Genomic DNA, 27513 nt, shown 5'->3' with positions numbered 1-27513 from the left:
AATCACTTAACACATAGACTGTATATAAAGGATGGTAAATGGCAAGTGACCATAACTACAGGTTTGTAGACCATTTGTAAACCTTTCAGCGTCTTAATTTTTTTGTAGCCATTAGTGTCCATATTTGGACAAGAGGGCTTGGTAACCAGCAGCCTTGATTAGTGTGGTGGATCTTTAAATTGTGCAGATGCAGCGCACACTCACAGGTACCTGCTAATTAGCACTAACTAAAAGACTTTATCAAATATAGGAATTTCTCTTACTAAAATTTAAGCTCAAAATTCTTGGTCAGCTTGCTGCCATACAGGAAGTCTTGTTAATTATCATTTAATTAAAATGCTACCAATAGGGAGTATCAGGGTGGTGCAGTGGTTAGCACTGTTGCATCACAGCAAGAAGGTTCTGAGTTCAAATTTAGGCAGTGTGGAGTTTACATGTTCTTGCTATGCCTATGTGGGACCTCTGGGCACTCCTGCTTCCTCTCTCACTGTTAAAAGTCTTGCATATTAGGTTAGCTTAACATTGTAAACTGGCTGTAGGTGTAAGTGTGTTAGCCCTCCAACAGACTGTCTATGTGACCAGGGTATACCCTGTGTGGTGGGGCGTGGTCTGCGGGGCCGTGCAGGGCAGGCGAGCACACCTGCATGGCAGCAGCAATTATGCCCCGCCAACTTAAATATGGGACTGGGTCCTGACTGGTTGTTGATGGTGTTGGTGTTGATGTGCACAGAATAATAAAAAACGTACAGAACACGACTGGGTCTGCCGTGCACGTTTACACCCTGCTTTTAACCCCACTGAACTGGTTAAGTGTTTTGTTTTTAAATGGATGGATTGATGTTCCAAAAGGCACCAGCACAGCTGAGAGGTCCGGTTCAGTGCCTTGAATTAGCTAATGTAAATCCCAGTACACAGCTAGAACCCACAAAGTGGTGCATTTGAGCCATAATTAACTTTTAAAAATAGATCCTTGTAATGAGATGAGGGGAAATTAGCTAGAGAGCAATAAAATACCAGGCTGCAAACATTTTAACACTGAGCGTCAGCCTCAAGTGGCCACTGGAGGAACTGCAGGTTTTGGTGCTTTTGAACTAGGTTATTTGTCAGAGGTCACTGCTTAGCTTTGATCCCAAATAGCTAAATCAACTCTAGATCAAAATGTAAATGGCCTGTATTTATATAGCGCTTTACTAGTCCCTAAGGACCCCAAAGCGCTTTACATATCCAGTCATCCACCCATTCACACACTGGTGATGGCAGCTACATTGTAGCCACAGCTGCCCTGGGGCGCACTGACAGAGGCGAGGCTGCCGGACACTGGCGCCACCGGGCCCTCTGACCACCACCAGTAGGCAACGGGCGAAGTGTCCTGCCCAAGGACACAACGACCGAGACTGTCCGAGCCGGGGCTCGAACCGGCAACCTTCCGATTACAAGGCGAACTCCCAACTCTTGATCGTGGCTCAAGAGTTGGGAGTTATACCATCATCCAACAGCAGCAACTACAATTATAAAGAAACCAAAACCGAAGCTTGCTTCTGATCACCCCCATCAGCGCGTGTATCTTTACACGCTGAACAAAGCTGTATTTCAGCCATGCAGGCGGACCCTCACTAAACAGTGCAGTTCATGGTAAAAAAAAATTAAAAAGAAGAAGAAGAAAAAGAAAAAGAAAAGGTCAGTAAATGCTGAGTCAGCTAAACTCTGTCTCCTTCCCATCAGCAGGTCCGTATTTGACAGCCAACATAAATGCCCGCACATAAAGAGAACAAGAGCAAGAGTTCATATGTTATCTTTAATTGAAGAAGAGGGAGACAGCTAAATAGTGCTGGCTGCTATAAATCTGCAGGCTGAGCTGCAGCAGGATACTGGTGGGAATTCATGTCTCTCAAGATAGTGTTAAGTACATAGTGCTGTTCCTCTTTACGTTCACGCTGCGCGTGTGGGTGGGTGAGATATTATTTCTTCGGTTAATTGCCTCATATGACAAAACACACGCAGAAACCGAGTTTCTGAAGCCGAATTCAATATTTGCAGTCACTTCATTTCAGCTATTTACACAACATTGTGCTTGGTGTTACAACAGATCAACAGATTATTTTCTCCATGGCAGAATAAACTGAATTGTCACAAAACACAAATAGTGTGATGTGCCCTGCTGTTGCAGAAAAATGTGATTAACTGCATCCACTTACAAACTTTTTGATGAACTTAGCATGCCAGTTATTGGAAGCAGCTAGTGCTACATTGTATTCAACACAAGTTTACCAAAAAATGTATAGCAGATTATGTATTTGTCTATTCGTCAACTGTTTGAAAGCAAAGCTGTGACTCATAATGTATGCATTTAATAACATTTTACACCCCTAAAAAAAGAGTGGGTGTGAAAGTTTTTTAAGTGTGCGTGTTAGTGTGCAGTGTGCTGCTGGTGTAATGCTCTGGTTAGGAGCATTTCAGTTGTCAGAGTCCTGCTTGTGTATCACAGGAATGCACACGCTCTCTCATAAACCCAGCAAGCTTTGCTCTGAGCCAATTCATCAAATGAGCACACAGGAGCGCAACATAAAAAGGAATTAAAGTAGGAACAAAGCGCCCAGAGGAAACAAAACACATCCAGTCATGTGACACTTTGTAAATTGCCAGCTGTGACGTTTTGGCAGGATTTAAAGCTGTGAATGCTCTGCAGTTATTAGCAAACCAGCTATTTCACCTGTGTCAGCACAGCAAAAATGGTTTGGTTTTGTTTGTTTTCAACTTTAATCTGTAAGATTCAGGAGCCAAACACTAAATGAGTGTTTTCTAATAAGACGAGCCTTTTTCATTTATTGATAAAGTATAAATATAGATTCAGAAACCACTTTATATGGTTGGTAATGCAAATATCTAATCAGCCAATTGCATGATAGCAACTCAATCAATTTAGCCACATAGGCAACCTGATGAAGTTTAAAATGAATAAAGGTGATTTCAGTGACTTTGAATGTGGCATGGTTGATGGTGGCGGTTAGGCTGGTGTCGTCAGTATTTCACAAACTGTCTGTAGTTTTCAAAGAGCCAAAGTTTATTCGTTAACCAAAAACTTTTATCATAGTTTTCATCAGTGAACTTTTTTCTGTTGAAAACAAGACGATAAGTAAATAAAAACTAATGCACGTACAAAAACTACGATCAATTGTACTGATACTTTGGACAATGAATTTAAAAAAAAAGAAAATGTTCTGGTGACACGAGATCCAATCAGAACTAAATATCTTGTGGGAAGTGATCAATTCAGAATTAATCTACGGAGGCAGTAAGGTTAGACATGCACAATATGATCTGCCCCCCTGCAAATAAGTTGAAGCTCCCATCCTCTTTGTTTTTTTATAAACACTCAACAAAATGTTAATAAAGAAGAGATAAGCAGACATATGGACACATTTCACGTTTGATGTCAAGTTAAAGAAGATGCTTTGTAAACCATGTGAAGCAACTCTCACCAATACAGAACTTTATGTTTTAGTCAACTGAGGCAACTTTGGATTTAATCTCATGATATTTAGTCGGCTAAAACTACAAGACTTTAGACGTTAGTCAAACTTAACACCGGCCTGACAATGTTTTTGACACAAGAGGTCAAAGGAGAATAACCAGACTGCTGAGAGGAAGACAACAAAAACTCAAACAACCACCGGTGACATGCAAGGTCTGGTAAGAGCATCTCTGAATGCACAACAAATCAAACAGATGTGCTACAGCACCAGAAGATCACACCAGGTCCCACTTCTGTCCACTAACAACAGGAAACAGAGGTAAGAATTTGCACAGGCTCCTCAATACTGAACAAGAGAAGACTGGATAAATGTTGGTCTGATGAGGCTTTATAGAAGGGGCAGAGTTTGGTATAAACAACATGAAAGCATGCCTTGTATCAACTGCTCAGGCGGCTGGTAGTGATGTAACACTTTGGGACCTTTAGTACAAGCTGAGAATCTTTTAAACACCACAGCCTACCTGAATATTGTTGGGCATGTCCATGCCTTCATGACCAGGGTGCCCATCTTCTGATAGCTGCTTCCAACAGGATAAAACACCATGCCACAAAGCTCAAATCACCTCAAACTGGTTTCTTGAACACGACAATGACTTCTCTGTACTCAGACAGCCTACATAGTCCCCAGATTTCAGTCCAACAGAGCATGTGGTGGATTGGGATGTGGAGGAGGAGATTCTCATCATGGATGAGAGATGTATGGCCAAAATATCTGCAGCAACTGTGTGACCCTGTCATGTCAATATGGACCAAAATCTCTGAGGAATGTTTTCTCCACCTTGTTGAATCTGTACCATGAAAAATTAAGGCAGCCCTAATAACAATGGATTGGATTTATATAGCGCTTTTCAAGGCACCCAAAGCACTTTACAATGCCACTATTGATTCACTCTCACATTCATACACTGGTGGAGGCAAGCTACAGTTGTAGCCACAGCTGCCCTGGGGCAGACTGACAGAAGCAAGGCCCCTCTGGCGAACACCAGTAGGCGGTAGGGTAAAGTGTCTTGCCCAAGGACACAACGACCAGGACAGAGAGCCCGGGGATCAAACCGGCGCATCTGTAACCGGCGACCTTCCGGTTACAGATGCGCTTCCCAAACCCCTGAGCCACAGTAGCCCTGAAGGCAACAACAAACAGGTACCAACAAGGTGTACCTAACAAAATGCTGGAAATATTTTGTTATCTCTCCATGATTAATATGATTAACACAGTATGCTGTTCTATAGGACAGAATAGGATAAGGATATATATTAAACTGAATATTGTTAAACTTCTTCTTTGCTGCTTCAGAAAACATAGCAAAATAAAAAGCAGGGACTTATTGATGCTTACACATACATAAAACATCTAAAAAAACAATGAAATAGCCTAGCGATGACAGCTAAATTCTAAATAACTGTTAATAACTCTGGTTACACGTTGTAAAAATGTTTCAACGCCTAGGTTTGAAATGCTGGTTGCTGTCCATGGTGCTGAAATTTTTTGCATACCTGTCCTTTTCATAAATCAGCTCTAAACCAAAAAGGTGACAGTGCTTTGTAATCACTCAAACAATAAAAAAGATATGAGCATTTAGTATTCAGGGACAAAGAGAAGACACAGCATTAATGGCTGACCTCATCGTACCCTCTGAAGATCCGCTGTGCATGTCAATTTTCTTCTCAGAGCTGAATACTTTTTCACTCTGTGGGCTCAGTGGACTCTCAGATATTACCTCACTGTTGCAAAGGACTTTGTAGAAGGACAGAACAATATCAACATTCTGTATGCAGCTGCTGCTAACGTTTTAGATTCTTTTGGTTAAGTATCATTATATTTATGCAGTCCTCTATCTGTCTGTGTGTTGCACCTGTAGTGTTTACAAATACATCTTGCTAACCAAGCTTGCTAGTCTTAGATGAGAACTCAAAAACAGCCACTTTTGACACCAGAAAGTTACACAGCAGCAGCCAACACTGAGGCTCCAAAATGACAAAACCAATGGGTGAAGGCACTGGTGGCTATGTCCATCTTTTAGATACAGTCTACTATTTGCACCAGCACCTCCCTTCACTTTGTCCAAAGGCAGATAGTGACAAAGAGTGGAAAAACGTCATACATCACCCCTTCAAATAGTCCTCTGTCTATTTGACTTGTGTAGTGTACTGCTCCTTTAACTGATGAATAGCTGTTGAGACACACTGAAAAAAAAGGCCAGCTGCAGAATCTGGACACTGGCACTGCATGTAAAATGAACTCCCCTCTCAGTTTCTATCTAGGGTGACTCATAATCTATTTTTTTTTAAGTTATGGGATTACAAATGTGCACATTCCAATTTACCACCACTCGTACTGACACCTGAGATCACTTGTTAACTCCTTATTACCTGTTGTCATTTCATGAGCCAATGAAGTACTCAACAAAAGCCCGGTGAATAAAAAAAGTGACAAAGCGATGAGTAATCTGAATAAACTTTCGCTTGTGTTCACTGAAAATATCTGACTACAGGGCATGCATCATTTAACTGCCCTCTCAACACTGTGTGCAGGTTACATGGGCCAGCTCTCTGGTGCAATGTTAATATGCCAATAAAGTCAACAATGTCTGCTTCATTAGTGATGCCAGTGTCAATCTCTGCTCTGCTTTCAGCCTCACAGAGGGGAATCTGCTGGAACAAAACAAACACAAAAAGCAAACTAATTAAGTTTGATAATTAAGTTTGCAAGACTGCCCTCTGTACTCTCTGAATTGGTAAATTCAATCAAATCTCCCTCTGACTTCAAATCTTTGCATCTTTGTGTGACAGACCCATCCCTGAAGGTGGACATGTTGCACGTGAGCACGAGGAGCGCTAACTCTCGGCTCACCTGAATGAAAAAAAAAAGTTGGCGCACATACAGTATTAGGGGTCCTCCCCACACCCCCTACTCCTTCCAAAGAAGCTCTGCTGTGCGCAGCATCGCATTCAGACTTCGATCTCAGGAGAAGAGATGTGACTGAAATAGAAAACACACACGCACACACACACACAGACACGGGACTCTTTCCTATTTCCACATCATGCACTGTATATCCACAGTGGAAGTCTAAATAAGGCCATGTGTTGTTTAATCATGCAGAGTACTGGAGCCTGAACGGGTCTGCATGCTGCATTAGACTTAATTTGTCTGCAGCATCTCTGCCATGCACGGCACGGCACGCTTTTCCTTTAATTTTATTTATTTTTTTGTCGGCACGCACTGCCAACCGTATACTCAGTATTTGTGCTAATAAGTTAGCACCCCCACCCTACCACCTCACCTCCCCACCCCACCCACACCCCCACCGTTCCCGTGGCGCTCTCACTTGCTGCACAACCACGATTGCGGAGAAACACCAGCGAGCGCTCGAACAGTGCAGTCTCGGGAGGGAATTCACACACAGGCTCGCGCTCGTGCGCGCACGCACACACACACACACACACACACAGAACACCTAATAAAGTCTTCTTCTGTCACCTCCAAGCACGCACACGCACACACGCGCACAAAACAAACTCACCAGTTGGGTTCTTGTTTTTCTTGAGGCTCCTGCCACAAAGACACTGCAGCATATGCGATCCTTTGCTGAAAATGTTGTTCCAAATAAACCGCATGGATTTGGCTGAGACGGGGGGAGAGGAGGAGGAGGAGGAAGGAGTGGAGGAAGAGGAGGTGGGGGACGAGAGGCGCTCCGGATGCGGCAGCCTAAAATTCACCCACCGCATGGGGGCTGATACGCCCCCCTGTTTGCATGCCAGCAGAGCCGGCCAGCTGTTGGGCTCAGTTCGGCGGTGCTTGGCCGCCCTGACCTGCACCATAGACAAGAATAAGAGCAGGAAGCCCGGCTCCTCGCCCGCTTTCTCGCCCGGTTCCCCCACGAGCTCGGAGACCACCAACCGCACGTATTCCGCGTCGACGTCGTCCCCGTGCGGCAGGAAGAGAGCAACCGCCGCGGCGCTTGTCTCCTCGGTCCCCGCCTCCGGCTGCCCTAGCTGCCGGCGGTCCTCAGCCAAGGAGCGGTCGCTGCTGCTGCCCGGCCGCCGCGGCGTGGAAAGCCCCCGAGCGCTCCTCTTCAAATGGCGTCGTCTGCCGCGCGGCGCGGGGAGAGGAGCGGCAGCGACGGACAGGCATGCGGCGGCGCTAGCGTGAAGTCGGCGGTACGCGGCAGCTGTCGGCTTCTGCACAAAAAACCATTGCATATTAGTGGGGATGGCAGGGGTCGGTGTGTCCGTCCGTCCGGGAGGAGGGGAGGGGTGCGGATACCGGAGATCCGTCAGCAAGTCGGTGGCATCCCTGTACCCGCGCGGCGAGCGAGTAGGCTACTGCAGCAGGGGGGCTCCTTTCCAAACGCGCACACCAGCACGCTGCACACTCGCAAACACGCACGCACGCGCTAGATGCACAGTCCTTTTTTTTCACCCAGCAGCTTCTCTGGTCTCTGGTCAAGTGAGAGCGCACACACGGCACTGGAACGGGCAGGTGAACCACTGCGGGGAATCTCTGCGCTACCCCGCTCCGTCTTTTTGCTTCTTTTTAAAAAGTCCTCATAAATATTTGATCCACGTTTTGGCCTTCACTTCTCAATAATCCATAAGCTCCAATGCGCCAAGACACTGGTGCTGTCTGTCTCCCCTTCCTATCCTCTCCTCCACCTCCTACTCTTCACCTTCCTGATAAACAGGAGCTGCTGGACTGTGGTTCTGCTTGCCGTGTCTGTGACTACTGAAAGTAAACGAAGAAGAAGACCCGAGTCTGGCTCCTGGTCCTCACGCGCTTCTTTCGGCGCTTCAAAGTCTTTCTGCGCTCGAGGCAACCAGCGGCCGGCGGGGCGCGAGGAGGTGCACTGACTAACGATGCCAAATCAGTTGCAAAGCCGAACCCAATTAAGCAAAACATATTTTCCGCTTGGTAATTCCAAAATAAAAGCCCCTCCCCTTTCACCATTTTTTTAGTTCATGTGAGGAAACTGTCGATTCAGAATTAGGATTTCAATAGGCTACAGCAACAGTTTGTCTTGAAACAACAACTGTAATATTTTTTTCTTAATGTCGCATCAATACTCCTTCATAGAAATGAATACTATCAGAAAACAAGAAATAAATAAAACAGGGAATTTGTTTAAAGATTTTTAAATAAGCCTATTCCGTTTATAAAGTTTTAAAAAAAAGTTGTTTTAGTAAAATTTACCTTAAACAACGTAGTATAAGCTATAGCACAATTACCAGAAAACACAAATAAAATAACGAAGAAATAACAAATCAATCCTCTTTATAATTCAAATATTTTGGTTTTTTTCCTTCGACTTTTCTTCTGAAGGGAAAAGTCACCTCCGGTTTCCTCGTGCAGTTTGATGCGGGCGTACTGGCAGACGCAGCATCCAGTAAGTGTAGACACGTGGTTTCCACACCGTCAGTCTCCGATTGCCTCAAACACAGAACCGCAATCAGCAACATTTTGGAGGCAGGGGTGACACGAGGTCACTGATTGGTGGAAACCACCGCCTGCCTTTGTCTGTCTGCTGTTTATTTGTACCCAGTAATGGCTGCTCTAAACTCACATATCCGACTGTTTAATTTCGGCTTCACTGCTGCCAGATGCACACACCTGTTGATTGAGTCGTTTAAAACCAGTGGGCCGGCGTTTAGCTCATATATAACCTGCTGTCTATAGGAAAGGTAGACTACGATTGCTCTTGTGTGGTTCGCTCGTTCAGTTCTCCAGAACCTCCAGATATGTGGACCTGTAGAATACCGGCTAAAAATGGTGCAGTGATTTTGTATTCAGAGAGAGCTGGCGCTGTCCAGAGTGCTGAATCCGCATTCGCCTGTCAAACTCACACAGGCCAGGGAAACTGATCGTTATAACTCTTTGTTATCCTGCTGTGTCAGTGACTAAAATGTCCATGTAGTTCATAAAACACTGACTATGTCTACATTTTGCTGAGAGAAATCATTTAAAATGAAAAAAAAAACCTATAAGAGTCAGTGCACACATTAGTGTTTAGAGTTTTCTTGGGAGGCTTTTAAAACACACTATCCATTCTCTGGATAGCTTTGTGGCTCATTTGCCTTCGAATGGGTCAATTTAAAAGCCTTAAACAGCACTTTTACTGAGGGGTGGGGGACTTTTATGCAATGCTTTTGATGTTTGCGATGCAATTAAATCCGCCTTTTGGAGCTGACAGGAAAGAAGGTGTTAGATTGGTAACTTAAGAAGAAGTCATACTTTAGAAAAGAAATAGAAGCATTGTAGGTGAAGATATGAAGTCTAGCATATGTATGAAGTCATGAGTAAAATAAATCCTCCATTGCTGACCCGTCTACACCACTGCTTCAAACGTACTGAACAGTCTAAAGTTCTCAAATATTGCAGTCTTTGCCCTTTAAAACCTTACTATAGATTGTGGTCTGTTGTTTTGGTAACCGATACTATCCAGATTTGTTTTGGGACATCCACAATTGATCACTGGAGATAGTCTGAGATCAGTCCACATCAGTGTCCTTTAAATCTCTTTAAAACATTCTCATTGGAAAGGTTTTATCTATTGGATTCTGTATGATGAATGGAGATACCCTATCCCCATAGGTCAGTCGTTCACATTTTCTGCTGCCGGGTGGTGGCCTCAGCTGACCCCACCTGGCTTCAGACAGACTGCACAGGAGGTGAGGGAAAAGAGAGCGGACATCCAGATGAAGCTCAGACTGTTCTGGAAGCATGGAAGCGTGTTTATGATTAGCAATGCTCAGTTGATTTCCCTGGAATGGATTTTTTTCTTCAATATCCCTGCCTGGACACGTAGAGCTTGGATTTACGAGGCTATGCTACCCCAAGAAAGTTCATCCAGACTCTCTGCTTGTTTTACCTTCTTTCCCCTCAATGAGTTGAATCTGTGAGCCTCATGGATCAAACCCTGATTTTTTTACATCCCCAACTCAACTTGGGCTGTTTCTATTAATAATAGATATCGTCCATTTGGACCAATAGCTTGTTCTTAAAGGAGTTCACTGACTTTTTAATCCTACACCATTAAGCTGTCCAGATTGGTTATTACAGTATTATTATTACAGCATACAAGTATTATCTAACACTATTCATCAATACTACTCCTGCTCCAGCTACTGTCCCAGCTTTTTTTTTTCAAATGACTGAAAACTTTTTTTGCTTTCTTTGTAGAAAAAAAAACAAAAACAAAGCAAAAATCCTCAGCAAATTGAGAATAAATATTTCTCCATTGTTTTCTGTGGCTGCTTCTGAGTATGGGTGCTCTGCAAGGTTCTGTTTTTGGGCTTTTACTCTTTCTCCAGCGCATTTTGAATTTTAAGCACATTTAAGGATATTTATTATTGGTTATGTTTTTTAAGCCCCAAGATGTTTCTCAGTTACAGATCTTACAGAGGTGTTTATACTTGATCAAAGGTTGGATGAATGACAATTTTCTCCAACTTAATATACATTAAAATGCCCATTATTAATAAAAAAAACCACATTATGTATTATAAGAATAAGTATTTTGTGTTCTGATTTTGGATTTTTCTCATTTTTCTGTGAATTGTTTTACAACTGTTGTTAACAAGAACCTGCTTCATCATAACATATAATCAAAAGAATATAATAACTATACGTTTGCTCTTTCTATTTTATATTGAAAGTTTGCAAATGTAGACTTCATTGAAAGTACTGCAGTGGGACATGTTGCCCCAGCTGCACATGATCATTATCTACCTTTCACATCTACATATCATCAGAAAAATACTACCGGTCATTTTCCCACAATGAGTGTATCAAATATAAATAATTTAATATTTAGCGTGAAAAGAAGAATGCCATCTGCAGTCATTTATATTTTGCAGTTTGGCTATTTGACATATTGGTGCTAAACACACTGAAATAACTCAGCTGGGAGCGCGTCTGACTGAAGATCTGAAGGTCGCTGGTTCAGTCCTGGGTTTCAGCATTTTGGTAGTTTTCTGTGGAGCCCAAAAAAATCCTGGTTGTTGTTTTTAGATATTTTACCAGAAGAAGGCTCACTGGAGTCACCACAATGGATCATCTTCCTCCACCTAACCGCCTTAACCCCATTTTCCTCTGTCCCACCAGTCCTCTGCATGTCCTCCTTCACTACATTCATGAATCATCTGCTCCTCCTGCCTGGCTTCAACTCAGTGCCTCCAAACTCCAGCCACTTCTCCTCCTCTTCTTTCTTCACACAGTTCCCCAAGCAGAACAGGAGAAGCTTGGTTGATGGAAGGTGGGTTGCAAAGCAGCTTGCAGATGCCCAAGAACTCTGGGTAGTATAAAACAGTTTGAACACCATGCCCTGTATGAGATTTTCACACTGAATGTGTGTCATGATTGGAGACTGGAGGCAGAATATTGCACTCACTGTGAAAAAGTTAACTAGATCAGGGCAGCAACAATGGACAACTCGAGAAAATGAAGGCAACAAGAAACAACTGGGAGTGGAGCACAGATAAAAACAATCACTGGTGGAGACAGAATGGGGGGCAATTACAGTTACAAAGGAAGGGGGGAAGCAAAACTAGAACAACTCTCAAAGTAAAACAAGAAACATGACGGAGACAAGACTCCATACTAACAGATGCATGAGACAGTGGGAGGAAGGTAAAGGGAACCAATAAGGGAACTAACCAGAACTAAAAATAAAAATACAAGAACCAAGGAACCAATCGAAAACAAAAGAGAAAATATGAAATAAGAATCCCAAACAATACTCAGAAAAATCCAGGACCGCGACATTGTGCAGTTGCACCATCAACTGATGTTGGCTGGCACTGAGATCACCCGATCTGTCGGGGCTGCCCAGGCTTGACTTTGGTCCTTGCTTGAATTAATGCTATGCTGGATTTAAGCTATTACTACTGTGAGTAAAAGAAAACATAATTAGAATATAGTGCGCTTAAATTTGCTTAGATGAGGGGGTCCAGCTGTAGATTGGTGAATGTCTGTGTGTTTTAGTTTGGTTTAGCTATAGGCCTGAACTTGTCATAACTTAGAAGTAGGTTTGCAGGAGACTCTCCACATGCTTAGCTGTAAAAGTAAGACAACAAGAGGTCAATGGCCCAGTGGATGCAGAGTGGGGGTCTCAGTGCTTGTAATATGTTTTGTATGTTTTGTAGAGGAATTTGGTGTAGCTTGGGTGAGGGGAGATGGACTTTTATGACCGGCAGGAAGTCACATATACAGAGACACACACTCACTCACGTGCACACACATACACACAGGTACGCGCACACACAGGTACTCACGTGCTCGCACATACATACACAAACACAGGGTTTACAACACACCATGTGGGTTTTACGATGGGGTCGCTTCTATAAAACTGGTTGTAACAAACAAAGAAGTGAAGATCTGCAGAGGGACACCGGCCTTGCACATCTCCCCTTCTAGAAGGTGCATGCGTAACTGAAGATAAAGAAAGGTTTTGTGAAATGACTACTGAGTCCGGTGCCGTCTCTGGATGCCCGAGGAATAAAATAGAACCGGGGTGAAACTGCTTTACGTAACACTACACATGGGAGTTAGTCCTTTCACTGCACTATAACAGTCAAGCAGCTTGGTGTACATTTGAGCAAGAAGACATCTGCATTTTTATTTTAATTGTCAGGCACATGCTGAGAAGAGAGAAATTCTGTGCTGGCACAGATAAGCAATTACACCCAAACACTGAAGTTTCTGGAACAAATCTCATTCTCTGCTGCAATGCAGTATTGGCAAATGAGTCCAGTATAATGGTCCCCACAAACAGCCCTGTCTCCTGCTTGTTTGTCCCTAGACTTGTAGCTATATGGCTGCACCTATTTAAGATACACATACATACTTATTACTGAAGCATGGGTGAGGTCTGGCAAATGTTATTTTCACTCTCTGTTCCCACTATGTTTTATTTTGAAGGCTTCAGTGCTGTAGCATGGGATTGCTGTCATCAAAGGGCAAAATATCATCCCTGCGCACAGAGAGCTGCTTCAGCTGAAAGTGACAACAGCTACAGAGCATGCGTGTGTGTGTGTGTGTGTGTGTGTGTGTGTGTGTGTGTGTGTGTGTGTGTGTGTGTGTGTGTGTGTGTGTGTGTGTGTGTGTGTGTGTGTGTGTGTGTGTTTGGATTTAAGAAATCTGTGCACAGGATGCAATGAATGCAGAACACCAAGAACAATGGAGAAGGGAAAGTAAAAGGAGTGGGGAAGGAAGAAGAGAAAGAGAGTAGAGTTAGGAGGAGTAAAGGGACAAAAAGAGGAAGTATGAAAGCAAAAGACAGACATGTAGAGAGTGGCACGCGCACAGCCGGTGAGGATTCACAATAAGAAAAGGAACCAGGAGACAGGTGACTTAATTACAACAGTGAAAGAGATCGTTTAAATCAGAAAAAAGCTGACACTTAAGATTCCGCCTTTGCTGTAGATCTTTACTCACTTGAATCTGACAGCAATGACACTGCAGTAATGCCTCTGAAAAGACTTTTTTCCTTTTATATTTGATTGAAATTGATAGGTTTTTTATGCTGTATGTATCAGGTATATCACTATGCTTAATTGGGGAAACATTAATAATGTTGGGGTATTCTAAGCGACTGGACTTTAAGTTTCTTGAAGACATTTCAACCTCTCATCTGAGAAGCTTCTTCAGTTCTAAGACCTAATGGTGGAGAGTCCCAGGTATTTAGGCCCTAGTGGGAGCTGTATTTTAAGAGGGTCGTTGACCCACTATTGATCATGTGCCTCATTACATGAACCAAGGTGTGAAAAAGGGTGTGGGTTTGGATGAAACCATGTGAGACCTTGCCTCAACCTATCATGTGACCTGATGAGATCACCTGACGCAAGATATGAGTGGGCGTTAAGGCACCTGTGAAGGGATCTCAAAACTAAATTGTAGGTGGCAGACAGTTGGTGTTGTAATCCACCCCCTCTGTTCAAAAATGGTTGTTCACAGTGGACATACGTGGCTACTTCAACTCCTCTGGCATCCTCGAAAGAGTGGCCTTTGGCCTTCAGATGCAGACGTACAGCTCGTCCTGTCGAAGTGGCTGTTCTATGTTGTGCCATGTGTTTATGAGGTCGAGCATATGTATGGCTGTTTGGTTTTTCCAGTGCAGAGTTCTGAGCAGTCGTTGCTGCACTGTAAAGGTACACAACATTGTTTGCTTTGTCTTTGGGATGAACCAGTTTTTGTCTAAGTGGCTGGCTGGGTCTGAAGTGCACTGGGAAGTCATGCTTGGAGAAGATTCACCTGACTTTCTATGATAAACCTGCTGGGATAACAATGTTGTTCCACTTGTCCTTCTGTTTCTCCCTTCTTTATTGTGTATCTTTGCCTATTTGATGAAAGCCCAAATGGACTTTCCATGACCTGGATGTCTGACAATCAACACAGACAATGTTTGGGTATATTTATGAAAGAAGCTTTCTACAGCTGTAGGTGGCAGATAAGAGCGACGGAAGTACACAAGTAGCGAAATACATCATGTGTTGGCTAAAGCAAAGACCTATTACTGTATAAAAAGTGACACTTCCTTTGAATAGTGGATTTTTAGACTGCCCCTGGAGCGTGTCATGGGCACCATGCTATTGAGAATTGGGTTAGCATTGAGCCTGCTGATGTATTGATCTGTTAGCTCAGAGAGAAAAACACAACATGGCCTGCATCCATCCAGGGAATATCATATAACCAACCACTAAGTAACAGAATAGACCACAACTGCATGAAAAGGGGAACCCTAATTGGACAATATCATCTGTAAGGCTTCACATTCCCTTTTGATATAAAACTCCCCCCCCCCCCCCCTTTTTTTTTTTTTTGTAGTATTTGAAAAAAGAAAAATAAATTATATTCCTTCTGGCCAACTACCTGTTGGTGGTCCACTGGAGGCATTATTATTGCACTGAAAATCTAAATTTCAAAATCATTCAGTGAATATTATTTTAGTTTAGTCTGTTGTTTTCAAACCACAAATGCGTTTTTATACTCAATCAGACTGAACTGACCCCGTATTAAAGCCTTGATGTTCTGCTGTTCACTTGGAAAGCACCCCGCTTGTTGCAGCGCATTAAACCTTAAGAGCCCAATGCTACAGTGTGTGCCAGTACTCCACCTACTGTTCATAAACAGGAACTACAAGGTGGTTGAGACAGGACACATTTTCTGGTTGTTTTTGGAGGGGGGGGGTCAGAGAAATTTAATAATAATGTTTTATTTATATGCAGCTTTTTTCCCCCACATATGGGGATTTAAATAAGGAATTTAACTTGTGAGTATCAGTCAAAGTCAGCTTTATTGTCAAGAGATCAAGACTCATCAGACGAGGCAACATTTTTCCACTTGTCCAGTTTTCGTGAGCCTGTGTGAATAGCTGACAGGAGTATCACACAGTGTGGACTGTAAAAGGTATGTTTCGGACCTCAGACCATTACAGAACCACGAGAGCTGTTGCCCATCTGGGTAACGTAATAATACGGCCCACAACTATTGCATAATTCCTCAGTAATTTAAAGGAATTTCAGTTATTTTATTTGAAGTTACAAAGTAATTATATTTGTCGACAAAGACTTCATGGTAAGTATACTAGAATAAAAGGGTCACGTGTCATGACCCAGGAAGCAAAGAAATAATTATATTGTAAGTATATTTAAGTAGTTAGATAATTTTAAGTAGTTCCACTTTTCATAGTAATTTTGTAGAAAAACAAAATTTAAAATACTTGAGTGTGAGCCATATTTTGGAATGGATTAATCTTGCCTTTTCACAGCATTATTTTTTTTGAAAACTTTATTTAATTTGAGTTATGCTGATGCGCCGCTCGGCGTAGGAGGAACTAAGTGCTAAGTAATGCTGTTTATTCAACTGTCCTGTTTTAAACAATATAAATGTGATAAGGACAGTTCTCCCTTGCCAAGTAACAAGAAAAAATAAGTACTATCAAAATGTGTAGGACTATGTGACCTCACAGTGATGGAGCCTAGTCTAACTTTTTTCTTGCACAATCACAGCTCAAACATAACTTTTAAAGGAGGGTACAGAAGTTGGAAGTACCTGGAAGTTAGACCAAGTAAAGCCACTCCATAATACAGCCTGCCCCCCAAGAAGTCCAGTGCACTTATATTGTTTGTTTTCCCACAAATTACACCATACTTAAAATTACTTACAGTATAATTTATGTCTCCTTTCCTGCAAAATACCCAGAATTTAGGCACTAGTTAAATATACTTAGAATATAATTATTTCGTCTTTCCTGTAAGTTGAGTGATGCTTAAAACTACTCATACACGACCTAACATTACTGCTTTAGTTATAATTATTTCTTTGTCACCTGCAAAAACTTGACTTGTTCCAGTATACCTACCTTTAAGTATTTGTAGATAAATATAATAACACTGAAAAAAAAATAAATTCGTTGAAGATCGATTTTATTACAGGAGAATTGCGGCTTTGGTTCGGGCCGTGAGCGTTATCCCCATCTGTGGCTGGTAAGTGCACGTCTACATCTAGGTGTTATTTAACTGAGGGCCGGATGGGGCAGTGGTGCTCCTACGCGCCCGCTTAATCAACCGCGCGTATCATGCGCAAAGAAGAACAACTGACCACTCTCGACGCGGCTCGGCGGTTGTGCTACTGTAAACACCGGACGAGCGATTTTTTTTCAGGTAAATGTATTTATTAACACGAGTTTACACGCTGTAGAAGTAGTCGTTTTTATTCTTAAAGTTGTTGCCGTAACGCTGTCGCTGTCTGTCTTTTCTCAGTCGACTCGTTGTTATGGAGCGATGCTTTAGGTATGAAGAGCACAAGAAAGCGCTTAACTAAGCTACTAGCTTCTCCGTTCATCACAAGCTTTTAATCGCAGTTAGCTTTGCTGCTGTGGTGCCTTTAAGGAGTGAAATTAAAAGTTTTTCTACGTAGGGTTGAAAAAAAGGGGAGCAGTAAATTAGAGTATGCTTGTTTTGTTTCTTTTTTAAATTATTGTTATTATTACGATTATTGCTAATATTATTATTATTATTGTTATCATCATGCTGGCTAAGGTGGAAAAAAATGTAGCAATTTAAAACGTCCCTGCTTATCAGCTATATCCAATATCAGCTCGCTGGCTTTTCTCAGGAGTTGAGAGCTTAACAGTAACATTATGTGTTATTGCTTTGGCCTCATGCTATGCCTCATTTACATGAGATTGAGATGCATTTCCCAAGACATACAGGTATTATTTGATGTAGTTCTGAACTTGCCAAATACTTGCCTGTCATTTCAAGAGAAGAAGAATAAATGTTACCCCTCTTTATAGTAATGTAACTGTTTAAAAAACAAACTTTGTCTATTTATCTTTAATATATTTCTTGTCTTGTCTAAAGCGACAGCAGGGATGGTTCTTCTGGCTCCACGCCACCACCACCATCGCCTCCTCCTCGGGTCCTCCCTTCCCCTCGTCATCCCCCTCCTGTGCCCTCCTCCTCTCCCCGATCATCCCTGACTCCTCCTACTTCCCAGCTAGGAAGACTGAATTTTGCAGGAGCGGTGATGGATGTCAGTAAATGGCCCCTGTTCTACCTGCTGAGTGCTCAGGAACTAGCTACAGTGCGACAGGCCTGTGTCTTTGGCACCACTGCCAATGAAGCAATCTATATCACCCATGGAAATGAGGTGAGGAGTGCACATTTGATAGTTTCTGTTTATGATATGAGCTCTTTAAATAGCACTCGAATGATTGTACTTGTTTTGTCTTCCTTATATTTGTGCCTGAATCTAATTCTGACTTTACATGAAGTGTGTCGTTTGCTCTGTAGTTACGTGACAGTTTAAACAACAGGAAAACGTATGAAGCCGATGGGGTTTGCTGTGTGAAATGCCTCCAGTGCGCTTTTTATGTGAAGGTTTATTTCATAAGCGTGTGTTTTGTGGGGAAAGAAAAAATATGCCGCAGGAGATCCTGCATTGTTTTCACTTTCCTGTTTGAATGCCACCATACCAGAGCACAGCTGATCTCAATCAAAACGCATAAGTCACACAATGAGCATCTATTTGCTTTGTGTTTGTTGATAACCTACAACACAGCACTTTAAATGTGTATCTGCACTGTGTCTCTGTATTTTGAAACGTGTGTTACTGTTTCCAGGTGTTTGTGTTGGGGTTAAACTGCAGTAGCTGCCTTGGTACAGGAGACAGTCTGAGCACTGTTATGCCGAAGAAACTGGACTTCCTACGAGGGAAGAAGGTAGCCAGTGTGAGCTATGGCAGCGGACCTCATGTCCTATTGGCTACTGACGGTAGGCTGTTTTTTTATATTTATACAATGTTTTCATCCTGCTGCATAAGCATTTCACTGTATAGTCATGTGCTCAATATTGGTCAATTTCTACAGAAAGGTTGACTTTTTTCTATTGAACAGTGGAAATGTCACTAATATGAGCTTAACCCTTTCATGCATAGTGGTCACTACAGTGGACAGCTATTCAAAGGCTGTTTTCTTGTATTTGTGTCAGTGTTGATGGTGTACTTGCACATAAACCACTACATTGGACACTGATGTGTCAGTCCATACACATCAGTTATATGCACATCAACTGATGGACATACAATGTATACACATCAACCCTTTGAAAAGGCAAAGCAAGTTTATTTATACAGCACAATTCAACGGCAAGTTGATTCAAAGTGCTTAACAGAGACATTAAAAAACAAAAACAAATAAAAAGCATGATTTACAATGGGGAAAAAAGGAACAGTAGATAAAATCAGTACCGGTAGTTAAAATGTAAGTTTTGAAATTTAAGCTTAAAAGTGTGGATTTGGTGCTTTATTCAAATGCAGCTGAGAACAGGTGAGTCTTCAACCTGGATTTAAATAAACTGAGTGTTTCAGCTGATCTGAGGCTTTCTGGGAGTTTGTTCCAGATATATGGAGCATATAAGCTGAATGCAGCTTCTCCGTGTCTGGTTCTGACTCTAGGAACTGATAAAAGACCGGATCCAGATGACCTGAGGGATCTGGAAGGTTCATACTGGGTCAGCAGGTCACTGATGTATTTTGGTCCTAAACCATTCAGAGCTTTATAGACCAGCATCTATCCTCTGACGGACAGGCAGCCAGTGTAAAGACCTCAGAGCTGGACTGATGTGGTCCACTTTTTTGGTCTTAGTGAGGACTCGAGCAGCAGAGTTCTGAATGAGCTGTAGTTGTCTGACTGATTTTTTTAGGTAGACCTGTAAAGATGCTGTTACGGTAATCAAGCCTACTAAAGATGAATGCTGAATGATGAATGGACTAGTTTTTCCAGGTCCTGTACATGTAAATAAATAAATAAGTAAATGTTTAAAAAAAATAAGTTCAAAAATCTTTTTTTCATACCTAAAGATGAATAAAAATCCTGATTCAGGTTGTCATAATTCATGCATGAAAGGGTTTACCTGAACTAAAAAATGTGCTAATAACATAAATAGAAACTCAGACACTGTATAACCAAAACCTGTATAACATTGACAGCTTAAATTTGTTTTAATGTGTTGCAGATGGACATCTGTTTGCATGGGGTCACAATGGTTACAGTCAGCTGGGGAATGGGTCGACCAACCCGGGACTCTCCCCCGTGTTGATCACCGCTAACCTGCAGAACAAAAAAGTGAAAGAGGTGTCGTGTGGCTCACATCACTCTATGGCTCTCACTCTGGATGGAGAGGCAAGTCCTTTTTTATATATATTTTTTAAATTACCGTTAAATGTGTTTAGCGTGTCTTTTCCTGTCTCGCTCTGTTCTCTTCTTTTCCCCTCACCCCCAGCTGGTCCTGGCAGATGCTTCTCCCTGAACCTGGTTCTTCTGGAGGTTTCTTCCTGTTAAAAGGAAGTTTTTCCTTCCCACTGTCACCAAGTGCTTACTAGTGGGGATCAGCTGAGTGATTAGGTTTTCTCTCTATTATTGTACAGTCGTAACCTTACAATATAAAGCATATTGAGGTGACTGCTGTTGGGATTTGGTGCTATGGTGCTGGATGGTAAACAGTTTCCATTCACTCTTAAACAACAAAATAAAAGAGTAGGGATGGCAATAGTAGGTAATGAAAAGAAATATGTGGCACACATAATTTAATTTAATTAATAAAATATCATCAAATATGACTGAAATTAGAATATTCTTATTTTTATGTACCACTCTAAATAAAAAGTTTAGCCCTAAGGGGGTCACCCTTATATACCTTGACCTGCCACCTTGAGGCCTTTAGGTAGTGATGGGCAGATGAAGCCCCATGAAGCACTGAAGCTTTTCATCCAATTGGTTCACCCCAACGCGAAGCTTCATGAAGCTTCATTTGCTCTAGCAGGACACCTACTGGACGTAAAAATAATAGCTGGCATGAATTTGAAGAGTGTGGCATTTTGCACACAGCCTGTAAATGTCAACAACAAAAGGAGTGTGTAAAACATGTATATTGTAGTGATGGCAGTATACTGTGTATATTTATAGTGGCAGTATGGGAAATGATTATTTGGAAATGCTTGAAATGGAAATGATCATTTACTGTGAGGTGAGGTGTGGTTGGGGTGTGGACAGTGGTTGTGCTTTTGTAACGTTGAGGTATGGACAGCTACACACTGAGGCTTTGAGCCTCAGTCCTGCCTGTTCACATTTTATTCTGTAAAAACTAAATTTTCACTGCTTTTATGACCTTTTTAGTGGGGAGAACATAGCTAGGATTTAATGATTTAACAAATCTTTTGAATCCTTTGTCCTCCACAATGCTAAATGGCTGGGAGTCCTCAATCACCATGCTGACCAGGTCTTCATCTATTTGAGATTGTTCTCCTGAGGAAAGACAATAAAGATAAAGCACAAATATAAATATCACATACGTAACTTATAACAGTTGTATAATATTGTTATATCATTTAGTAACATTACTGCATGCTATATTATCATGGCATTTGATGGCTCACCTGGTCTTGCTCCACAATCGGTGTCCCCCTTATTCTCATGCAAAGCTCTGTAGTGCCTAAGCATGGATGAGGTGTTGTTGTTATATCCCAGCTCCCTGGCACATAGAAAACACTTCACCTTGTACAAAAGTCAAGACAGCTCAACATAAATTGTATTGCACCATCAGTATCATGAAAATACATCTTCTGTAGAAATTTACATACCTTGTTGGGAGGAATAAGATCAAAATGTTCCCACACAGGGGAGGACATCCTCCTCTTCTTAGCTGGCTCCATTCTCTCCTGACTTTCTCTCCTCACTCTCATAAACCTCCAAACGGTCTCCAAACTCTCACTAACCGCAACTCTCCATCAAACACCCACATTTTTGAATGAAGTCTGAGGGGTTTATATCGCTGTCATATCTCGCGGCAAAGTTAGAACCACTTCATGAACCAGTCACGTGGTACAGCCGGGCAGCGAGGCTTCGGACGTCATCATTTTCAGCTCCTCCCATAAATGAAGCAAGCCTCGATACGCGCTTCGCGGAAACGCCCCCTCCATTACTCGACACACGCTCCGAAGCCTTGATACAGAACGTCCCATCACTACCTTTAGGTGTCACACTAAGAAGCCTGTCTTTAACCCAGCGGCATTAAAGCTAATGGGGTTGTTTGTGTGGTAAGCTGGAAAGGCTGTTGCCATTTAAAATATTACTAAGTGTACGTTAAGTATTGCATCCTTTTCCCAGTTTGTTCATGTACATTCAAGTTTTTCTGTTTGAGATGTTACTCAAACAGAACAACTCAGAGTACAGCATCAATAACATCATTCTGAGAAAGGTGTTTTTTCTCACACTACAACATTGTCAATCCTCTCTAGGTCTTTGCATGGGGATATAATAACTGTGGCCAGATTGGTTCAGGCTCCACAGCCAACCAACCCTACCCCAGGAAGGTCACCGGATGCCTGCAGGGCAAGAATGCATCGGGCATCACGTGTGGGCAAACCTCCTCTATGGCTCTTGTCGACAATGGAGAGGTGATGTTAAATAAATTCTTAGTGATCTCATTGAGAAATCTGAACTTGATGTGGTAAACAGGGTGGCTTTTATTTCTCTTTAGGTTTACGGCTGGGGCTACAATGGAAATGGGCAGTTGGGAATTGGCAACAATGGAAATCAGCTGACACCTTGCCGTGTCGCTGCACTCCAAGGGATGTGCATTCAACAGGTGAGACATCCAACAACCACATGAATGAGTTTTTAATATCAATAATTGCCTTGAGGATGACTCATGATTTGTGCTGACATCTGATTGGGTAATTTTTTTTTTATCAGCCGCATTTAAATCCATCCCTACCTTCCAGATTGTATCGGGCTATGGACACTGCCTGGCCCTAACCGATAAAGGGCTGCTATATGCCTGGGGAGCAAATACCTATGGTCAACTGGGAACTGGCACCAAGAGCAACCACCTCAGCCCTGTGCACGTCATGGCTGACAAAGAGAGGTAGGAAGGAGAGGGAAGGGTGTCGGACGTTTCCTGTTAATATTTAGTTTCCTGTCCTCATTTCCTCCCTCTGTACCTCTGCCTCCGCTCCTGGTCTTAAGTGGTCGTCTGCAGTAAACAAAACAATGCTCTTTCCCTAATTGTAGATATTTTGGGGCAAATCATGCCACAGCAAAACAGCTTTCAGACTTTTGACATGTTTCAGTACAATAATTAAGAAGGAAAAGCTTCCCTGTGTCTCTAATTTGGCAGGGTCGTCGAGGTGGCAGCATGCCATTCGACACACACGTCGGCAGCCAAGACCCAAAGTGGGCAGGTATAGCATTCATCTTTCAAAGTGATGCACAGTCTTGTATTTCTTTGGTTTCTGGAATTCTTTATTCTAAAAAAAAGACCAAAAAAATCCAGGAGCATTATCATTTCACTCCTCCTCCAGGTTTTTATGTGGGGTCAGTGCCGGGGCCAATCCATTGTCCTGCCACACCTCACGCACCTCACCAACACAGACGACGTCTTTGCCTGCTTCGCTACGCCATCCGTTATGTGGCGCCTCATGTCTATGGGTGAGAGAAGAGACAACAAATTGTGGATTATTTGTGTAAAAAACAAACAAAAATGAAAGCTGTCTAAGTACTAGAACTGTTTCTACTGCGGGGGGGTTTTCTTCTAGAGCAAGATGACTTCCTGACGGTTGCAGAGGCTCTGAGGAAAGAGTTCGACAGTCCAGAAACGGCTGACCTCAAGTTCAGTGTTGATGGCAAATACATCCACGTTCACAAAGCTGTGCTGAAGATCAGGTGTGTTTATTATCCACATAGCTATAAGTGAAAGATAGCCTTGATGCATTTGGTAGCTGTGCTTTGTTTCAGGGCAGTTAAGGCAGCCTGTGATTTTTGTTGGCAGCCCTTAACATGTCAGGTTTTGACTATTTGACCATTTGTATACATTGTAAATAAAGTATTTTTATCGCGGCTAGGTGCGAGCATTTCCGTTCAATGTTTCGCTCCCAGTGGACGGAGGATCAGCAGGAAGTGATAGAGATTGGCCAGTTCTCATATCCCGTCTACAGGTCCTTCCTGCAGTTTCTTTACACAGACACTGTTGACCTTTCGCCTGAGGATGCCATTGGTTAGTATGAATGCAACTGTTAAATATGTTCTTAGAGTGTGTAGAAGGATGTTTTTTTTTTTTTTGACACTGTGTGTGTTTGTGTGTTGTGCTGCAGGCCTGTTGGACCTGGCCACCTCTTATTGTGAAAACCGCCTGAAACGCCTGTGTCAGCAGATCATCAAGAGAGGAATCACTGTGGAAAACGCCTTCACCCTGCTGTCTGCTGCCATACGATACGACGCAGAGGTACAGTTATAAACAGGTTTGTCAGGTGGATAAGCTGAGGTGGTAGATAAATTCACATTTTGGACCAGACGACCAAAATGTTTGTGTGCCATGAGCTTGTGATCTTGTTGCCTTTAAAATAATTGCTTTAAAGACGTGGATCAGGTCTGCGATGACTCACAGTCAGTGTCAATCTTCAAAAATGACTTGGGTGCAATAAAACTGCAATACGACAGTTAGTCTGCTATCAGTTTGAGCTTGGGTCAAGGCTGCAATTACATGCAATCTGTTTGTGATAATGTAGTGATTAACTGTAATAAACTGGCCAAAATGAAGGACGTACACACATATATAAACAGAAATTTATATTAACTGCACACATTCAGAGTCAGAACCTCAGACACCTGAACAGAAATTCCTCCAGAATTCGTGACGTTGTTGCTGCAGGGCAGCAATTTCACAGCAGCCGCTCAGCAACCTTGCTGTGTAGAAGAATGCAAGCAGTCGAGTCGGGTCCTCTATTATACTGATCAGCGCACTCACACGGTGATTGCAACATGTTGACAATCAGTCTGTGTTTAAATATTAGACAGCTGTTATTTGCAAACCTTCACCAGTCTGTCTGAGAGTGATGGCAGTCTGCCCGAGTCTGCACTATGGTATAGCAGCAAAGGAAAACTGTCAGGGATTACAAGGTTTAACACCCTGTAAAATAAGCATCGGAATGTTTGTTCTTTCTTTTGCAATCTAATCTCCTTATTATTTTTCTATTGTTTGATTTTCCAGGACCTGGAAGAGTTTTGTTTCAGGTTTTGCATAAACCACCTGACTCGGGTAACTCAGACCGAAGCCTTCTGGCAGGTAGACGGAGCAATGCTGAAGGAGTTTATCAGCAAAGCGAGCCGCTGTGGAGCCTTCAAGAACTGAGTGGTGCTTTTAGGCTCCTGCGACCTAAAAAAGAAAGAAAAAAACCAACTAATGACCGAGTGGATTTGGTCACGCTGCGTGTGCAGCAGCAGAATGCAACACCACAGTTTTCACATTCCTGTTGATCCCATCCACGACAAAAGAGGAGGCCCTTTCTTGAAATACTTATTTATATATACTTTAAAGAAGCACTTAAACAACATTATTCACAAGATGCTTAAACTGGATTTTAAGCTGCGTTATCTGTGGATCTAAAATGAGCACTTTGGCCAAACCCATGGCGCCTTTTCTGTGGAAGTTCTTTACATATGTTACGTATACTTGAATTTTTTTTATTTTTTCTCAGCAGCGTTTGCTTTGTTCATTTACTTTCTGGAAAAGTTCATGTGAGGGACCAAAGATCTGGAAGGAATAAACTACTGACCTAATCTAAAGAGATGAACACTGTAATGTAAACATGTTTCACACACTTAGCAGTAGAGCCCAATTTATTGGTGAATTGATTGCATTGATTAATTGCCAGTCTGTTAGTGTTTGCGTTCATACAGGAAAACTTAAGAAAGTAACGAGGAGATGGGAGAAAGACCCTTCTACCATGTTATGATTGCTGACATTGCATAGTTTGTCCACCAGCTGACACAGGGTAAGTTTGGCATTACCTGTTGGAGCACCTATAGCTGATCTGAGCAGAGTAAATAACGTAGCAATTTAGGGAAATTGATTTGTTGAGTTTCTCTGAAATGAAAAAAAAAATATTGACCAATATATCAGACTGTAAGATTTTTGAATCACCAAATATCTGTATCGGCCTTAGATATCTTATATAAGTCAGGCTCTAATTTGGTATTCAGCAGCTCTTTGTATTTAACTCAAAGCAACTGATTGATAAAGACAAACTCATACATATACATGACATACACAGCTGATGCAGAGCCTTCTGTGGTTTGTTATGAGTTGCTTGCTTGGTAAATGTCCTTTGTACATTTTGGGAAGTTAAAACCTGTTATACTAGGTGTGTTCATTCTGCCTCACATTTCCTCTGCAGCACTACAGTCATCTCTTTATATTCCGTAATACTAAGAGGTTGATTTTTTAAGCTTATTCAAAAATCTATGGAATATATAGACTGAGAAAGTTGCGCTTTTCAGTTAAGAAAAATAACCGTCTTTGGTAAAATTACGACATTAGCTCCTTTTTTTCTTCCATTGCAAGTAAAATGTGTTGTATCTAAGGCATGTTGTACTGTGGAAACTTGCTCAGGTTTCCGCATTATTAGCATTTTCATCATTACAGGTTGGTTTCTGTGTTCGGGCAAATTAAAAATAAATCTACAAAAGTACTTAAGAGGAATTCATCTTAGTTTCTGTAGGTTTTTCTATATATGGAGCAGAAATTGCACTAAACAAAGCTACAGGATACATTGCATATTAAAGAAAGAGGAATGCTTTGAAGCACTTTTTTTCATTCTTTCACTTTGTCGTCTGATGACCAAAAACTCCCTGTGCGTCCTAGCCTTTAGGACAACATGTCAACCATGCCGTCTCCCAGTAAAGCCAATGTGAGATCAGTTTCTATTTCCTTGATAGGTTTCTATTTCTTGATGTACTCAGATGCTTGAGGAGGAGTTTCTGTTCGCTCCAACTAAAGCAGAACTGCTATTTATTATTAAGCACAGCTTCAGTTCAGGCTGGAAAGTAATTTAGGATGCTTTGAGAGCTTCTGTGGAAATCATTGTTTTTGGGAAATGAGGTCTAGGTTTACAGTTTCTGCTTGTTTTGTTTTTTATGAGCTGTTCCTTCTTTTTTTTTATGAAGTAATTTAAACTGGAAGAGTAAAACTGATTTGCATATTGTATTCACTCTCTCTCTCACTCACACACACACACACACACACACACACACACACACTCTCTCTCTCTCTCTCTCTCTCTCTCTCTCTCTCTCTCTCTCTCTCTCTCTCTCTCTCTCTCTCTCTCTCTCTCTCTCTCTCTCTCTCTCTCTCTCTCTCTCTCTCTCTCTTTGTTATACTTTCATCGTTTAGGAGAAGTTTATAAAACCATTAGGTCCATGCTTATATTCAGCTTACAGCATTGCAGTGTTTGGGGTATGCATTATTATTCTGTTGCTGTTACATACTTGAGACATACTGTATTATTTTACTTTTTTAATTTAGCTATGGGGATTATATTTCTGTGATGAAATAAATATTTCTTAAATCTGATTTGTTCACTTGTCATAACAATTTTTGTTCTTGTATATTTTTGTATTTTTTTTTATTGTCTAGCTCTTTAA

General features: G+C 41.9%; 2 protein-coding genes and 1 long non-coding RNA gene across 3 annotated transcripts in view; 1 reads left to right on the top strand and 2 right to left on the bottom strand.

Moving 5' to 3' along the window:
* LOC146642592 (fibroblast growth factor 14-like) overlaps positions 1-8369 on the bottom strand; it is a 78887-nt gene extending 70518 nt beyond the window's left edge. The window contains exon 1 of the mRNA XM_085399152.1: positions 7057-8369. Within this exon, the coding sequence (XP_085255278.1) occupies positions 7057-7735 (679 nt within the window). The 5' untranslated portion in view covers positions 7736-8369. The remainder of the gene's footprint in view (positions 1-7056) is intronic.
* An 8743-nt stretch (positions 8370-17112) lies between these two features.
* rcbtb1 (regulator of chromosome condensation (RCC1) and BTB (POZ) domain containing protein 1) lies at positions 17113-27204 on the top strand. The gene is made up of 13 exons (XM_085398573.1): positions 17113-17194; positions 17897-18185; positions 18658-18808; positions 20051-20217; positions 22332-22490; positions 22574-22681; positions 22818-22960; positions 23213-23276; positions 23397-23523; positions 23631-23757; positions 23937-24088; positions 24186-24316; positions 25082-27204. Exons 2-13 carry the CDS (start codon positions 18063-18065, stop codon positions 25220-25222), a joined length of 1593 nt encoding a protein of 530 aa, XP_085254699.1. The 5' UTR covers positions 17113-17194; positions 17897-18062; the 3' UTR covers positions 25223-27204.
* On the bottom strand, positions 21207-22321 carry LOC146642591 (uncharacterized). The gene is made up of 3 exons (XR_014909644.1): positions 21675-22321; positions 21471-21588; positions 21207-21339 (listed from the first exon to the last, which is right to left on the bottom strand). It is a non-coding gene; the product is annotated as an uncharacterized LOC146642591 (long non-coding RNA).
* Positions 27205-27513: the final 309 nt, after the last annotated feature.

The sequence above is a fragment of the Rhamphochromis longiceps genome, linkage group LG23, assembly GCF_057381845.1.
Source record: "Rhamphochromis longiceps isolate RC_006_pf linkage group LG23, R_longiceps_female_GT1.1, whole genome shotgun sequence".
NCBI lineage: Eukaryota > Metazoa > Chordata > Actinopteri > Cichliformes > Cichlidae > Rhamphochromis > Rhamphochromis longiceps.
Note: the sequence above shows the minus strand (reverse complement) of the source record. Positions and strands in the feature narration are given on the sequence as shown.

Excerpts from the sequence above, each read along its gene's own strand:
- rcbtb1 (XM_085398573.1), top strand. The coding sequence starts at position 18,063 with ATGGATGTCAGTAAATGGCCCCTGTTCTACCTGCTGAGTGCTCAGGAA. Across the intron at positions 18,809-20,050 it reads TGTCCTATTGGCTACTGACG|ATGGACATCTGTTTGCATGG; the intron begins GTAGGCTGTTTT and ends AATGTGTTGCAG. Across the intron at positions 20,218-22,331 it reads CTCTCACTCTGGATGGAGAG|GTCTTTGCATGGGGATATAA; the intron begins GCAAGTCCTTTT and ends AATCCTCTCTAG.